Here is an 18,106-nt window from a genome sequence, read left to right on the forward strand (position 1 = left end):
AATTTTATAAAAGTAAAATAAGTATTAACAGTCAAGAGGAAACCGTGATGAAGGGTTTTTATCATTTTTATTGTGGCGGGCAGTCAACAACAAAACGGACCGCCGAATATCGCCGACATCACCCGAGCGAACCCGATCGGAAAACGAATCTCGCTTCAAACGTGATCGTGCTGTTTGATTTGAAAACAAAATCCACCCGCCCGCTGCCGGTTCACGAGTCTGGCGAACCGAATTGCAGGCTCACGCTCAGTGCGCGAGCAAGCGTGATACGGAATGAACGTGTGGTGCGTTTTGCGCGGACGTTGACACTTCGATATTTTTTTTTAACTTGCGACTTATGCAGCCAGAATTGTAAACGTTTTGGAGTATAAAGTTGGACAAATAAAATAGTTTTTATTGTCTAAAGTTTACTTCGATGCAGTTCGCGCAGAGTTTTGACCAGTATTTGTGAATTTCCGTATAGACGCGAAAAAAGTGAAGAAGACATTTCGAAACAAAGGACTGTTTTGTACATTTTCGCAACGCTTGCGAAATTGTGTTCAAAAATATAAAACTGGCTCAATCGTGGAGGGAATAATAAAAAAACATTGCCCTAGCCAACTAGTTCGGACTCAATCTGTGGTCACCGACTATAAAAACAAAAACGCATCAATTCACTAACATTTTTCACAAAGTATTTGTACAAAGGTTTCCTAAAAATTCTCGTTGAAAATACCGTGAACTACTCTCCACTTGCTAAATTACAGTGAGTTTAACCTCAAAATTCGTGCCTAAAGTGGATCTGTTTAATTGCACTTTTCAAAACTTAAAACAAGCACTGCAAAACCTGGATCGTAATAATTAGTGTCGAGTTGGTTTTACATAATGTCTACTGCCATAATGCATCAGTCTGCGCTGTATGACTTTGGTGATCTGTTCTTGAAGGTAAGCAAAGTTTATTTAACTAACTAACTTTATAACCTACTAGGTATCAGGGACGTAAAAAAGTTAAGATTCTGGGAGTCTCTAGTTGCCGAAGTTTTAAAAAATAGCATAACATTCTGCTCTTTTACATTCTCATTTCTGATTTCAAGAATAACAAAAATAAATTTTAAAAAATGCATTTAGATTTAAAAACTAAAAATTTTTACGCTTTTATTCGTTTCTAACCTAAATGAAATTAACAACACCATCGATACTGGCTATGAAAACCTAATTGAAGTCGTAAACATTTTGTTATCATTTATTATGTGTAGACTGAAGATACTAACATCGAATGAAATTATCTTACCTAGGTAGGTAGGTACATATATTATATCTATTTTGTTTTTTAAGGTTTTAACGTAGAACTAATATGTGAATCTACAGGCACATCTACCTAGGTACTTATAAAATAGTTTGATAAGCAAACGCACTGTAAATTTTCGCGATTTGGCCGCAAACATAATAATCAGAAAATTATATTTAGGTCTTGGTAGATAATTACCTACTTCAATTTTATAAAGAATTACTTACCCAAAAGAACCAGACTAGTAAATAAATTAATAGTTCAAAAAAACTGAAAAACCACGCTTGGTGTAAAAAGCAAACTAATTTATATCTGTTAGTTTAGTTTATTTACAAAAGAATTTAAAATTTACAACATTCCTGCCTTATTGACTTTAGATGAATATTATATACCTACCTATACATATTAACAAAAATCTTATTTTGCAAATGAAAATTGGAATAATCTTATAAAATTAGTGTTTTGTCATCGGTCCTCTAAATACGTTTGAAGAGGGTAAAAATAAAGTACCTACCTATAACGGAGTTTGTTACAAACATTCAGGTAAAGCGAAAATAAAGCGTGTAAAATTCTACTAAATTGAAAATGAGGCAGGCTGGTAGGTAGGTAGACAGGTTTTCGATAACTTCCTAAAACGCTTTATGATTAGGTATATTACACAGAATAAAGTGTAAGAAGGGAGCTCTTAACGCACAAAACAAGTAAATTTGGTATTTGCCTACCAGTTTACTTCGATCCATGTTATTTTAATTAAAAAAATATTATAAATTGAAGGTAAGTAGGTAGGTACTTACTTACCTACAAAACATTCATCAGCTTTTATGCTCGTTAAATAGCTACACAACAAGCCGGTTTCACTTTTCAAGTTGGTAGGTAGGAAGGAAACCAATAACATTGTTATCTAGTATACAAATAACATAACCTAAAAAGTAACACCACGTGTCGGTCACATTTTGTCCTTATACTATCATTACCAACTTTGTACCTAACAAGGTTGGTAAGAAGGAACAACGCTTTCAGCCCAACAAAGAAAGTACATATTGTAAAACTACCTGCCTGCTATAATACCTAGTACCTAACATATTTTACCTCGTAGTCTTAGACCATGCCATTGAAATGCATAAAAGGTACCTTCCTACCCATGCATAAGATCGAAGTTTTACGTATTCAACGAGTCCTAGATTAAAATAAGAGAAAAAACTCAAACGTGCTTCAACCAAATAGCCATAGTGTAGAGCCAATTTGTTTAAAAAACAAGATTGGCAGAAATTAAAGTACTCTACTGACTTTATGTGGGTTTGTATCACTTAAAAGCAGTGGGTATTTTTTAAATGTTTTTGACGCTATGTTTCAGAATTATATTCCTTATTTAAGGGAATGTATAGGTAGGTATGTGACATATGAAGCTGTCGTATACGAGAGGGTAGTAAGCCCACAAAGCAACTATAATTCCTTATTTGTAAAATACGGAAAATCTATTTCAGGCTGTTTTGCTACATGACTGGTTAAGAAGCGCGGTAGTTAGATAAAGAATCCGATCCGACCGAACTCGTTACAAGCCAATTTCCTAGGTATTAAAAGTAAAAGTCGAACGTTGACACATTTAGGAAATAGTGAGGGAGACAGCCGTGTCTTGTATAACTACACCGGTAGGTAGGTGCCTACCTACCTACTGATGAAGGTAGGTACTACCTTACTGTAATGTTTTCGGTCTTTCACCATTTTTAGTTTTAAGAAGGCTGGAATTTTAATCATACCTAAATATGTCTTAACCTAATTGAGTTGATTATTAATTACCTAATTAGTAATAAACTACGAATTAAGAGTGTGCTGTTAAGCTGATCATTTGGAATTTTACTAGGATTGTTAGGCATTTTTATTTAAGATAATTTATTTGAAGAACAATTTATTTGAAAAGTTGTGCCTAGGTAGGTACCTAGTTAAATTAAAATAACAATAAATAATGTTTTGTTTTTAATTTTGTAAGCCTGGCTTAAAAAAAACTATAAAGATCTATTTTAAGATAGGTACTTACCACGTTAAACTACAACGAGATTAAGGTTTAAGTAAATTTAAGGGTGAATTTAGATAATGTTTACCATAGTAAACATAACATTTTATAAATCCGTAGATACCTACCTGACTAGGCACCTCTATTAATTTTGTCCTTAACCTATATTAATCTTCCAATTTTTTTTTGTAACCTATATAACTCGCGTTCTTATTGCTTGACAAATCCTTTTCAAATCTCAGCAGGGGTACCTAAGAGCAGACGCGGTTAAGTGGTGTGACTGGTGTGGCTCCCATTATAACTCACGTTTTACCTAGAAATGACCCCTCACTCTTTGTAATTAAGATGATTATCGCTTGACAAGCACGTTTTGGACCCTATTTGTAATGGCGAAGCAAAACCGGTTCTATTAGCTAATTCACATGGTTATAAATCGTTTGCTCTTTCATACGCTACCTGCTCACGGTTTTTGTGGTTTCTTTATATTGCATATAAGCCACTTGTTGCTCAGGGCTGTCCTGTTTTGTATTTTGTGAAGCACATAACGCAAGGGGTAGAGAGGCTTATGTATAAAATATAAGCTCACGTTTTGAATATTCATAAACAAGTTTTTTAACACCGGGTTCTTTGACTGCTAGTTAGTACCTACCTACCTATGCTAATTTCGTTGTACACGTAGGATAAGTTGATGGTTCAAGATTAACTAAGTATTACATAGTTAATAATTTACTGTTGTTGATTATTGATTCGTTAAGCATATTAAGGCCGAGACATTTAGCCGATACCTACCTACCGAGGCATTAGGGAAAACTTAAAAGATCATTCTACCTTGGTCCTCGTTTATTCCGTGAAAATGCAACATTTGCAGCATTTTCATCATAATTTCCGTTAAAAAATGATTAAAATTCTGCAAATAGAAACCTAGCGACTTGTGCATTATTATTTTAACAACAAAGTACCTAGGTATGTCACAACGGATATTTTGAATAGTAAAAATACGTTGCTTTATTTTTCACGTCATTGTTTTAATTTTTGCCAAGTCATTTACTGCGTTCTTACGACGATTTACTTGAGAGTTACAGCGGCCTTCAAATCTCAGTGGGAATTTCGAAAGGTGCATCGTATTTCTTTTATTTTTGTTTTGAATAGCACAAAAAATATCCTTTAAACCGTTGGGCTCCATAAATACACCTACAACCTTCTACCTGCTGCCTATTTACAAATACAACCGCTCACTATAACCATTTTTTTTCGTTTTGGCACATGATAAAAAAAGCTTTTGTTCCACAATTCCCCTTTGTTCGATCAACCATTGTTGGCAACTTCCAAAATTTTGAGGGGAACGATTGGAAAGTCGTTGGCAAGTGGGATGTTTTCAGTTTTTATGGAGATTTCCTCTTTGTTTGATTTATTTCTTTACTCTAACAAAGAGTGCCCTTCAAAAGATAAGGTTAAGTAAATCTGGCATGTAAATAGAATATGTTATTAGGTTTGACAGGAAATGATAATATTTGCGTACGTTCTAATAGTTGTAAGTTACGTATTAAATAGCTATTAAACTAAGGACATTCAGCCAATCATTTCTACCTAAAATATAATAAGAAATGCGGAAAATAAAAAATTGCAACAATAGGCGGTCTTTAAAAATATAGCTACTAGTGCCAATTTCGGAAAATTTCCTACCAAACTATTACAACTAGAGAATGTAAGGATAGTAAGGCCTCACGTTTTCTCTTTATGAAAAGTGTGCTGACCCAATAATGTTACTTTATATCACCAAAATAAAACAAAATGGAAACAAATGGCAGAATCGCCATCGCAGTTCTTAAATTCAATTGTTTAGAATTAAAACCTATTTATGTATCAACGAGTCTAAAAACAATGTCAGTTTCGTATAATAGAATTAGTCTTATTTCTTTTGTTGTTAGTTGGTCAGTAAGGCATGTAATCATGAGGGGCGTCGAAGCGTACGATTGCGCTATGCTAGCACGCGAAACGCGTTGTAGGTACTCAGTCCTCAGTAGACTGTGTTTCATACTTTATTATCTTAGTTAAAGAATCATTCTAATGAGTCTGGCAATGATTTTTAACCCCCGACGCGAAAAGGACAGGGTGTTATAAGTTTGACGAGTGCGTTTGTGTTTGTCTGTCTGTCGAAACAGATTTTAATTATGTTTTTTTGTATGAAAGGTGAATTGATTGGAAGTGTTCTTAGCTTCGATGGAAATCGGTCCAAGATGACCGCTGCGCGACTACAAAATGGCTGATAACATATTCCTATAATAATATAAATTCCTTTAATAGATGAGGGTAGAATACACTATGGCAAATTTCAGATTCAAGATGACCGCCTCTCGGCTTTTTACAACTCTCTGAATATGGGTTACTTCACTATTCAAGCAATAGTAAAATAGTTTATTTTAGGGTTTATTATAAATATACACGATATTATTGGTCGGGGATTTTTAAATTATAATTTTGTAATATTGTTTCACTTTCCAATGCATACCTTACATAAATTCTTGTCTGGATGTTTTCAGTGGCACTAATAATATTTAATTTCCTTGTGCAAAATTGAGCAAGCAGCGATTTCCGAAAGAATCTATCGGTTATCGATTACGAGTAAGTAATACAAATCGATATAGGTTTGTTTATCAGTGTAAAATGAACCAACTTTCTTAAGGAGCAGATGTGAATACCACACCCAAAGTACTGCAATATTTTTTTTTGAACGTTTTGTCTGTCATTAAATTCAAAAGTAATATAATATGAGGAAGACAGGCTTTATCAACATGCCGTGAGACATATTAATATTTTAAAAATAATATTACTTACGTGTGGTTTAATGGAGCAGGTGTTGGTCCAAGTCTCGTAATTTTCTTGTATTTTTTTACATGCCCTTCGCATTAATACAAAACGACAAAAGTAAAACAAATCCATGATCACACAAGCAATGAAAGGAAGTCAAAGGCTTATCAATGTTGCCGAGATAAATACATATTTTTGCGTTGTTTAATTGTTGATAAGAACTTTAGTGTTGCATTCAGTTAGTCATTTACTGCTGCGTTCCGAGTGCTTATTAATAATGTCATTCTTTGAAATAATAAGGAAATGGAAGTAGGTAGGTTTGGTACCTATAGTATAAATGTTTGTGGGCATAAATATAAACCAACAATTTTATTGGCGAGTTAATTGCATAGGCGGTGTTGGTTGTGGTGGTCACGCGACGCGATTAGCTCTCCACGTGTCCTGATAAGGTTTTGGATTGCAACCGCTTCTGTGTTATAGCGAAAAATTTGCAACAAATACCACAGTTAAATACAAATGTTACACATTGCTTATGAACCATTTTTGTCATCTGTGGGTAGAATTAACTAACTGAATGCAAAAAAAAAATGGCTATATTCATGCACTGAGCAAGATGCATTGGCAAGTTTTGTGGGAAATGCTTGAAGTGGGAAGAGCTTTAGAACGTAACTAGTCATTTCGATTTGAATTGTCAATATCACCAATTCTATTAAATGGGTTGTTGAGGTAACTAACGTACGCATTCGAGTGTGCTTATGCGTTACTTGACAACATTTGTGTTAATGCAAATGCAAGCTTTCCACACTTTTCGCAATCACATCTTGAAAGGTTTCTCAAATGGCCGGTTCTGGCCTCAGTCTGCGTTTCCCAACATCTAGGCGTTGCAGAAACCTTCGAGTGCAGCGCAAACAATGTGCCGATCGTGGGAGCTGAGGTGGCAGCTAGCGTTGGTTATATACAATAACTACTCGTTTATTTCCTCGTATGCTGTGTTAGCGAAATGAGACTCTGCGTGGGACTAAGGCGCCATTTTGCCAAGCATTTTGTATCTTACTACAATTACAGCAGTCAGCAGAGCTTTGTTTTTATTAGAAATGTATTGTGATTGACCCTTTTTATTCCGACTCTAGGTAAAGTTACGGCTATTCACTTGGAACCTTTTAATGTGTGCGATAACTTATGTTTCTTTTAAAACAAACATAAGTGAACACATCTCATTTTATCTATTTAAGTACACTTACCATTTCGAATTGTAAAAATCAGATCTTTTAAGACCATTCGAAACATATAATCTCTATAGCCACTAAAGAGTTCCAGATGTATTTCCAATTACACCGGAAGGAAAAAGCCTCATGAAAACACTTCTACACCACAAATCTTAATTGAAGGTTTTTATATTACTATATCGTTAGTTGCTTAGGTTATCATTATCACACAATATTGAGACTACTTAACTAACCTCTTTCAAGTTACGAAATCAAGTTGCTGCCCAGTATAGTGGAAATACGTTAACTGATTGGAAACGGTCGACGTTGTTTTATTACTTCATCAATGCAGAGTTACATGAAATATATTTTAAAATATTAGTGATCAGTTTATGTACATTCGTTGTGAATTTGTATGTAAGGCAACATATTCACTCCAAGGAGTTAGCGTAGAATTGAACCAATGATTCGCAGCATCTGTTATCCAAACGGGCAACACTTAGAAAACTCCCATGAAACCTTTTCAAAGCCGAAGCCAAATAGAAATGGCTGTAGCCCTACATGCAATCAAGGAATTGCGGAACCTTAGGATATTTAAGCTTCTAGATTAGTTTCAAATTGTCCTGATTCCGAACACTTGGAGATGTCAACCCTACTCTAAGTTGACTCATTGGTAGCGCTTGTGAGCAAGAACTTACAACGGCAATATTCTATTTTTAAGTGCAGTCCCTTTCTCCAGCGAGCGAGCGCGGATGTGAGTCAACCCTTTATTCCCTCCGAACCTAATGGCCTCGCTGTGAGGACATGATCCGACCTATACCTACTGTATGGCCAACACGAGTCAAGGCGTCTGGCTTTCCTAACGCTTCGAATATTGTTTAGTTTTAAATATCTGGCTCGCCTTGACTGCGTTACCCAATGCGAGGATGGCATTATTATTCGACTCATAGTTCACTTAATTAGTGACCTAAGTTCCAAATTTAGGCATTGTTAACTCCCACAACAAATGTGAGGTAGCTTTGTGCTGCCTAATATTATAAGCTGGTGGTTATTTATTATATTAAATGTGTTTTTCAACTTAATTGTGTACTATAGTAGTTCTAAGATCCTCCCAGGATTTAGAATCACACAGGACAATCCCGAACTTTTTTAAGCATATTGAAATAATGGCATGTAAGGATAGTTAATACTTTATGAACGTTTCAAACACACCCTGTCTACTTCCAGCTTATTATCATGAGAAATGACTGCGTGGGTAGTCCACAACCGCTTCGCAGACAATACAAGCCAGACGAAAAGTTTATTCCTACACTGTAGTTAGTTATGCCAATGTAAGCCTATTCTATAAGATAAGTAGGCTGTTATTATATACCTTTTTCGGTGTACAAAATTAGCTAAGGGCAGTGAACAATGCTTTTCCGGCATACAGTTCTCAATACCAATATCCTTTAATTAACATTTTGAACTCTCGCTGAATTCAATGTAATTTGTACGTAAATACTGTTGACCTTAAATTGTTTCTGCAGGTTATAGGCCTTGATTCTTAGCTTGAACTCATTCGCTTTAGGCACGCATATTTATTTACCTTATTTGAAATCGTATTTAACAACTTGAATTTAACTAAGCTTATAGTTGCAATATACATTGTCTTTTAAGTTTGAACTATTAAACTTGGGTAGGTACCTACGTAAATATTAGTAAAAAGTCTTTTAAATATCTGACAATCGCTGCAACGTTCAAATATTAACGTACTTACCTTCCTAGCTATTATTTACTTTGATATAAAAAATAATATTCGTATCTTGATAAATTTTAAAGTTTAATCGCACAATTGGCAGTTGTTTGTTTACCTTTTATTATTTAACCTTCTAATCGAACAAACCTTATCAGTTTCATAAAATACAAAACATTGCTATTTCGTAACAGCCTTTACTCTTACAATAAGTTGGCAATCTAAATGGAAATTTTAACTTGGCTAAGAGTACATTTAATGTTGATATACTACTATACCACTATGTACCACTTTTTGTAGTTTTCCTAGTAAACTTGCGAAATCTTATTTAATTGTAGCTATGCATTCTTAAGTAGGCACGTTATAAACCTAATTATTTACTTGTCATTCGTCAAACACATGATAACAAAACACATAATGCCTTGGTGGTCAGTGGTTTGTGTGTATATAGATCGCGAGGTCTTGGATTCGATTCCCGAGTCGGCCGAAATATAAAGATACATAATATTGTTTTTGGCCGAATATTGGCCGTTATAGATAGGTATATTAGAATTTTCTGTTTACGCCTCAATACTAGGCCGGCACAGATAACTGTGGCGTGCACTTCATACAAGCACAAAAGCACTGCATACCCTAAAGTTTTTGTATAACTCATAAAGGGGCAGGATTTTATGCCATTTTCCTTTATGCATACCCTGGTCAAAAACCCTGTGCACGCGAATGACAGATTAGGAACTTGCTAATAACTGTGCGAAAGCGCGTTAACCCGTCATCCCCTGGTATTATCCCTAACATGTGATAAGAATCGTTTAAACCCGCCTTCCCACTCCCGTTGAGCAGCACGGTGGGTATTCCCCTTAAAAGTTCTCTTCTCCGAGAGATAAGCTGTGCCCAGATGTGGTACTGCGGTTGGCTGTTTTGGTGACGATGGTATTAGGTATATCAAAACCACTATCTGTATTATTCATTAGATGTTCAGTATTATGGCTTGTTGATTCGCGACGCGTCGCTAATTGTTTCAACAGAACAAATGCTAGGGTTCATTGCCGAGTAAAACGGTCGTAGGTAGGTAGGTAGACATGTTGCGTACAATCACCAGCGACTTCATAAATCTTCCCAAGTCTGAGAAACTTAAAAACCTATTTCAATATATCAAAATTATTAACTTTTTCAATAGTTTTGACATTTCAAGCTTGATTTCTCCATTCTTACAATTGAAGACTATCATGGACAAACATTTTTAACGTTTATTTGAGATAGGTTCTTATCTATGTTATCATTTCAATGACCATTATGAGCTTAAGAAGAGGTAGGTATATCGAAATTACAGATAAACAATTCAGTTTTATTTATATATATATAGTTTTATTTATATATATAGGTAATTAGATTATTTACTGTTGAGTAATAGCACACATCATACAAAACTATATTGAAACGAGATCGACTTTAGCAAGTAACCGCGATCTAGATTCTTCTTCTAAAAGTTTTATTTTTTGTAAAAATATTTATTTATGTTACGCTATTAACTAATAAATATAAGAATATTCATTTAATATATTTATGTTAATACAATTCATAAATAGTACGTAAATTAACTAACGACAACATTTATTTGTTTTACGCGGTCTCATTATGGGCATCGTTTGAGTAACGAAACACTAAAAGTATGTAACCAACTAGTCAGTACCTAAGTACCTATAGATAATGCATATCGGAGGTCCTACATAATGTAGACTGTGGAGTGTACTGCATAAACAAAGAGTACTATTGTATCTAATCGGCTCCCGTTACGTCGGGTAGCATTATCAGTGTACCTAACAATACACTACCTGTTTTCTATAAATAGGTCTGTCCCTAATTAAAAACTTGTAAAGTATTCATAGGAAAAGTTTAAGTAGATTAACGATCTCACAAGTTTGAGTTTTCTTAACCACTAACGTACTCTTTGATAGTTATTTCTGAGAAACTCTCAATTTAAGGTGCAAGTCATTTGTTACGAAAACCATCGCTTTAAAATAATGCATAAGTTTTAGATACAGTTCAGAATGTTTATGTTACAGTAACAATCACTCGTATATAAAGAATATAATACTGTAATGTCCTGAGAAAACTATTAAAGGCTTTAATTTCAGCACCGATGTCAGAAATTTGAAGGTCTTCCAATATCTGGAAAATCATTCTGTAAGAATGCAATTCGGAACTATTTCATTGTTGATAATTAATTGATTACCTCTACTAGACACACATTACCTGGTTGGCTGGTATTAAGGCGTTGATTTCATCAAAAATTTATCGCTCTACGGTACAAAAGTTACGAGATCTACAGTGAATGATCCAAAAAGTTGAGGTGTGTGCCGGGGAACGAAGTCGGTCACCCCAAAAGGGTAGCCGAAGTCCACTAAGCTATTCCCGATTCAAAAGTATCGATATTAGGATTGAAAACCGAAACATTTGGTATTAGTATTACATAAACTGTGGGTAAACTCGGACGTAACACTTAACCTGCGCGCAGCATCGATGTCGGAGGTTTTGACTGCAATTTTGGCACACATTCGCTGCTCGGTTGCGTCACAGTGAATTGAGCTCAGTCCGAGACCGAGTCGTGTAACACTTTTACCATAACCGCGAGCGCTGTGGCCGCCTCTCTACCTGTTGCCGCTAAGCTACCGACACACCTACCGAGATCTAGAAAACTACGACATTACACAACTCAACAGAAGCGCGGCGATGCGTAGAGTTAAACACTTATGTTAAATTAAAAATGCTCACTTTAATTTAGCTCCTTTTTCCCCTACAACTGATTATTATTTTTAAAGATTTCCCCTAGATATCGTAGATGGATGAATACGTGCACATCGTGAAGCCTAAAAACATTGCCTAAATATTTTGTATTGAAAAAGAGTTATATACCATTTTTTGTCATTTGCCTTTCTAATGCTTGTCTCGAAATCCTGTGCACGCCACTTTAATTTTGATGTTACAGTTAGCATTTCATGTTTTACGGCACAGACTAAATGTTTGAAATTACTTAGGGGTTATAGTTATCCAAATATACATAATTTGGGCTCGTGTTAATCTTTTTCTTGTAATGTCTCCGGTGATCTCCGGTATTTGCAATAACGAGTAATTTTATATTTAATTGGTTGTGTGTATTAACCTAACAACAATTTTGGGCCCTAAATGTTTCTAAATCGCAGATACGTGAGTGATTTATAAAAATATGTCTACCCCGCAATTACTAAACTACTCATTAGGAAATACATTTTCCGCGAGCAATTCAAATACGCAATAGATATAGCGCAGGTGTGTACCAAGCTTTCGTTTTACATAATTGCCCGTAAAGAACATTTCGGCCCACAGTTCTTATGCAATACCAAAACATCATTTGATATTCAAGTTGGCTGCCAAAGAGGGTCACTATTTCGTGACTGGTCTAGTTAATATGTTTATTAACTAGTGTATGTTATTGCGATAAAATCTCGCCCTTTATCGGTTATGACGATCGCTCGTCTTGACGCAACTTCGTTAAAGAATATTCTCTTTTATATTAATGATATAAAATTAATAAGGTCGTCTTGTTTTTTTTTGTTATATATATCTATATTGTTTCTATTGTATCAACCAATTAAAAATCTAGTTTGGTAGTAACTCAGTATATTAAAAATTAAATCAAATGTCTCCTACGTTTTTAAAAAATATAACTTGGAGTCAGAAAATAACTCTGTCGTAAAAGCTCTATGAACATGCCGGCTTTTCGCCGAATATTACCATTTGAAGACCCATACCGGACAGCTATTATGGTCCGGACCTACAGTCTTGTTGGATAGTGATGAGCGATGATCGATTTACTTACGGGTTGGAACGTGTCTGTAGCAGACTTATTGGCACGTCTGTAGAAATCTTAAGCATGCAAAAGTGCAAGTAAATTAAAGCAAGTTACGACACACACCGAGAGGTTGGTTAGTAGGACGGGGGCGGGATGTATTACAATTGCAGCGCGTTGCACGGCGACGCGTTCGCAAGCTGTCGACTAGAGCGACATTCTCTCAGCTCAAACGGTCTTAACTTTCTTTTCTTGTTTCGTAATGACACGGCCGAACGGAGCTGGAGCATCGGGTCCAGCGCCGGCGCCATTTCATAATCGCTTATTGATTTTTCATAGCGTTCCATATCTGTAATTTTTAGACTGAAACGTAGACAGGAAAATAACTTTAAAAACATTGTATAGGTTCCACTGAGTGGAATTGGGAGGATTGGGATTCTCAAAACGAAACGTTTAGGGCGCTTACGCAAAGCGCCGAAGCCAAAGCCTGTACCTAACTATACTTACGAGTACCTTATGCCTATAAAACAACAACAGCGATCCACTTTCCTGTTTTGCTAGCCTGGCTTTGTTTTAAACATGCATGTACACTAAGGTGTCAAGATTAACGGACACAGCAACAGGCTAGTAGAAGAAAGCTTTTGCCCATCAGCCAGGGCAGGATACATTTCTCTCCCCAGGGAAAGGACATAATTTTATCTTCTCACACTCTGAGAGTTGATAAAATCAACTCCCCGAGCATTGACGCACAGGTGAAAGTAATATACTTGAATAATATATGTGTAATAATAAACGGGGCTTAACCCTATTGCCGGGCTGTGTCCAGGTGGATATAATAATTTTATCCCTTGTCAGGGGATATAATCGGGGGATATAATTTTTGTCTCTTGCCTAAGCTAGCCGTGCTGTGGTGTAATAATGGCTCTTACTCTTCTATGCATGATTTGTTTGACGCAAGATAAAAGCGGCGCGATGTCACATATTGCGCGATTCGCGCGATTGCAGCCTACATGAGTGTTGCAACTTGAAGCCATTACATCGATTATAATCCGCGCGTGCTGTGATATCTTATGCGCTCGTGCTGCAGGAAGCGAACTTTCGAACTCCTCCGTTTGTTACTTCGTACTTTGTTACCATACAACGCAGTCTTCCGGAGTGAACTCGCTGCCCTGTTACGTCACAGTTCCGCAAATCTTGCGAGAGAGTTTTATTCGTGTGGTGGTATAATACTCTACGACTATATTCTGGTCAGTTTCTAACCGCAAAACAGTTTTTTTTTAATATGAACACTTTGCTTACTATTTACAACATAACTTTGGACCCTTTTTTTGTTAGCAGGTGGGTCAGTTATTATTATCTATGAACATTTGTAGCGTCGGAGTAGCCATTTTGAAGAACCGTCCTAAGCCACGAATCCCGTAATAGCGAGATTTAGGTACTTAGTTTTTGTTACCACTCACCAAAGCCCGATCCCTTTCTAAAATAATGTGCTGTAGTTATTAATTTCTGAAAAGCTTAATATCTTCCCGTAGTTTTATAATGATCATCAAGTATTTTCCCCTCGCAGCAAAAAAAAAAATTATACGCTCTCTACAAAAGTTTAATAGTACCATGCAACTAATTGCACTTTTATAATTTATCTAGTCTCTATCTCTACCTGCTTCGAGCAGGAAAAAATACTATTGTGTGCATATCAGCAATTCCATTGTTAGAACAAATTCTACTAACTACCTGTCTCTTTCAATAGGTGAACAGAGCCTTTAATAATAATCTTAACACTTGCATTACCAACGGGGATTTGTTTTATTACATGCTAGCGTTGGACCTAGTGGTTAGTCACGAGGCATTCTTTGGACGAGCTATATTTACCTCGAAAGAGGTTTAGTAACTAAGCTCTGTTAATAACTCACTACTGGTTGGTTGTCCCTATAAAAATTACATCCTAAATTTTCCCTCATTTGAAGCACCACATGAGTGAGCACCAAATATCGCTAATGTTTCTACGTTGCATATTACCGGTATGCACTTACTGGTAATATGTGAAGTCTCGTAGCAAAGCGCAATACACAAGAAATGCAGACTTTTTTTAGGTAGATTCTTTGGTCTACTCTCATGTACAATCGCAACACGTGGCATCCATAGTGTCTGCTGTAAAATCCCTTCCAATGAAGAGTGTACAGACAAACAAACTTACTAGCTGGTGATATTACAGGCAAGTGCCAATCTATTGATTTAACATAAAAATTACTTCCAATTTACACTTTATGAATTCCAAAATTGGCCCGAGTAGGTTATCAAATCTAAGACCTCCGACATAAAGCAACAACGCGTTGCGCCAGGATGGCGGCAAACTTGTTACCTACTGCGATACGTTCTACATGTGTCGAGGTATTTATGTGAATAACAATTTAATACGAACAAGTTACTCATTAAGTTACCCCCTTGTATAATGTGTGTTTATGTTAATGGGGAGTTACCCCAATTTCGAGGTACACTGCGCAATTGGGCACCTGTAACTTGTAAGAACGACCTCGCCATCGTTGTCGGATGTGTCATGCGACCCGGCACATTGTATTATAACTAGAGTATATAATTATTATTTATTTATGGATCCGGGTTCCACTGGCTTTATTCATTTGTCGTCGTCGCTTAGTCTCAACTGATAGACGCAAACTGTCGGACATAGTCGCAGTAAATGTTTTAAAGCAGTATAGAAACTAAGAACGTTCAAAACAGCACAGTGACACAAGTGCACGCACTGACGAGACCCCAAAGCTTGTAGCCCTGAATAAAAATCAGTTAAATTACATCAGTACCTTTTATAGGTAGTTCTTCTACCAAACAACTCATTTCTGTTTTGAATAAGAAGATCTAGAAGTAGTTCTCGCCCAAGTGACTGAGTCATAGTTAGAGAGCATAAACTATGATAGTTAGTTATACTAATTGAATAAATACACTGAACAGCTCAATGAGAAATAACTACATAAATATAAAACAATAGAGAAATTTAATTTAATTGTGGCCATAACACTACAAAGCGATCAATTCCAAGTAGTACCTTAGCAAGGCGAAAAAATATCATACTATAAATGCTATAAATGCTTTTAAGTTAGTGGATTCATATTCATATCTATATCCATAATCTATACATATTATGTATAATAATACGATTGAATACGTACCATACGAATATATATTATTTCTAAGTATTATTTATTTATTAGATTAAGTCTTAACCAATACTATGACAAAATTATTATGTAAAAAGACTGATCATTTTCCCCAAGCATCAAAAGGGATTAGTTGCTTTCGCCGCTTATCAGGTCGCCATGTTTATTGTTTAATATGTTTATTTATCTTAATGGCTTTGTAATTATACATTATATTTATTTTTAAGCAATTATAAGTACAACAAAAGGTATAGAAAGCACATTGGCGTCGTAGCAACATTCTATGTATTAACCAAATTGACAAAAAATAGAAGTTTTGTTTACTTAGTGAGACTGATTTCTTCATACTTCATCATTACCAACATTATAAACCGATTAACGACTACAGGGTCTCCTCTCAAAGTGAGAAGAGTTTAGCCCATAGTCCACCACACATTAGGGAGAACTCTCAGTTATACAAGCTACCTCACTTATGTTTTCCTTCACCATTCAAGCAAGCTTCATTAATTCGAAAAGTTGAACTGGATGCAGGGGATCTAACTCAGTGCCTGCATTGGGAGGCAGGTTTCTTACACATTAGGCTCTAACCGCTTTTTTCTAATGCAGATAACAGTGCAAAAAAAAAACTACTTGTTGTGCAGCGTACAAGATATTTTACTGTCGGGCACGCATAATAATGGATACGTATACGATACGAGCAATAAACAGGGCAGTTAAAATAGTAGGCGAGTTTGTCATTGTTTAGTTAACTGAAGATTAATTGGGCGCAGTTGCATTTACGTGTATCACGTTGTTTATTACAATGGCCACTTAAAAGTACACGACACTTATCGGTCGCAACAATCCTCATTGTCAATCTACGTCACGTGCTATAAACTAATTGCCATGTAATATTTTGCAACCGATTATCAAACCTTCAGCGCCTTTGCTAGTATTGTCAGATCCGTTTCTTAATAAACGACTTGATTATACGAAAAGTGAAACAATGCTTTAATCTCTTAATTGCATTAAGACACATGAGGAAAACTGAAATGCGTCATATTCTAAATAAAAAAAAAAAATTGGTTGCCTGTAAAGTCGGTATACGGGCGAAAGTTTTACGTGACAACGACTTTGAGTGGTAAAATAATTTTAATGTGAATATTCATTCGTATAGTAGGAAGAAGGATGAAATAATAGTAACAATTTAAAACATTTATTTATACAAAGAATTATATTTAAAACATTAATTTATACAAAGAATCTCGCACTGAATTTCATATTAACAAAATTTTATTTTTACCTTTACACATACATACGTATTTATATACAAATATACATACAATAACTTGCAATACATTTGCGTACAATGAAACAGCGTTTACTATAAAGGGACGCGTGCCTTTCACTTTTTATGTCTGTCTCTCTCGCTCTTAGGCGGGCTAACCATGCCCGAGTGGAAGGGACGCGTGCCTCTCACTCGCTCTCATTGTGAGCGCATAACGTGAGCGGAGCGTAACGCAGTTTCTTGAAGTGTCACCCGGCAAACCAATTTATAAGACGTTGTCACGTCAAAAAAAAAAAAATTTAATGTTAGTTTACATGTTTGTAAATGTGAATGTTGATAAGTTTTCATGAAGTAAAATGACTGACGAAAATTCAAAACCATTCCAGGTTTTTGGTGTAATTTGTAAATTGTGACCGGAGATAACAACGATAATGGTAATAATAATAATAGGAACACCTCTAATTGATTATTCTAATGGCACTAGACAAGATTTGTAATTCTAACCCAAATTTTTTTTTTATGAATGTAGTTACAATTAATTGTCTGGTGTGTCTTAAATATAAATATGAATAAATAAATACCTTTTTCTTCGATGACCGGTCTTTTTAAATGTACGCACCAATACTTCGATGGAATAGTAGGCTGGTACCGACTAAAATGTTGGTACGATTTAGCGAGGGCTGAAAAAGGTAATTCCAACAAAAGACGAATGTTGTGCACATGGTAGCTTTTGCAGCGATTTCTATTTCTTATTTTCGTATATGTATTTTTAGTACGTATGGTTATAATTGAATACGCATAAGCATGAAAAGTAGGTACC

At 35.6% G+C, this 18,106-nt stretch overlaps 1 protein-coding gene across 1 annotated transcript in view; it reads left to right on the plus strand.

Moving 5' to 3' along the window:
* The first annotated feature begins 224 nt into the window (after positions 1–224).
* LOC120631435 (protein TIS11) overlaps positions 225–18,106 on the plus strand; it is a 52,866-nt gene continuing 34,984 nt past the window's right edge. Inside the window, exon 1 of the mRNA XM_039901015.1 lies at positions 225–924. Coding sequence (XP_039756949.1) covers positions 865–924 — 60 coding nt within the window. The 5' untranslated portion in view covers positions 225–864. The remainder of the gene's footprint in view (positions 925–18,106) is intronic.

This window comes from Pararge aegeria, chromosome 18 (genome assembly GCF_905163445.1).
Source record: "Pararge aegeria chromosome 18, ilParAegt1.1, whole genome shotgun sequence".
Taxonomy (NCBI): Eukaryota; Metazoa; Arthropoda; class Insecta; order Lepidoptera; family Nymphalidae; genus Pararge; species Pararge aegeria.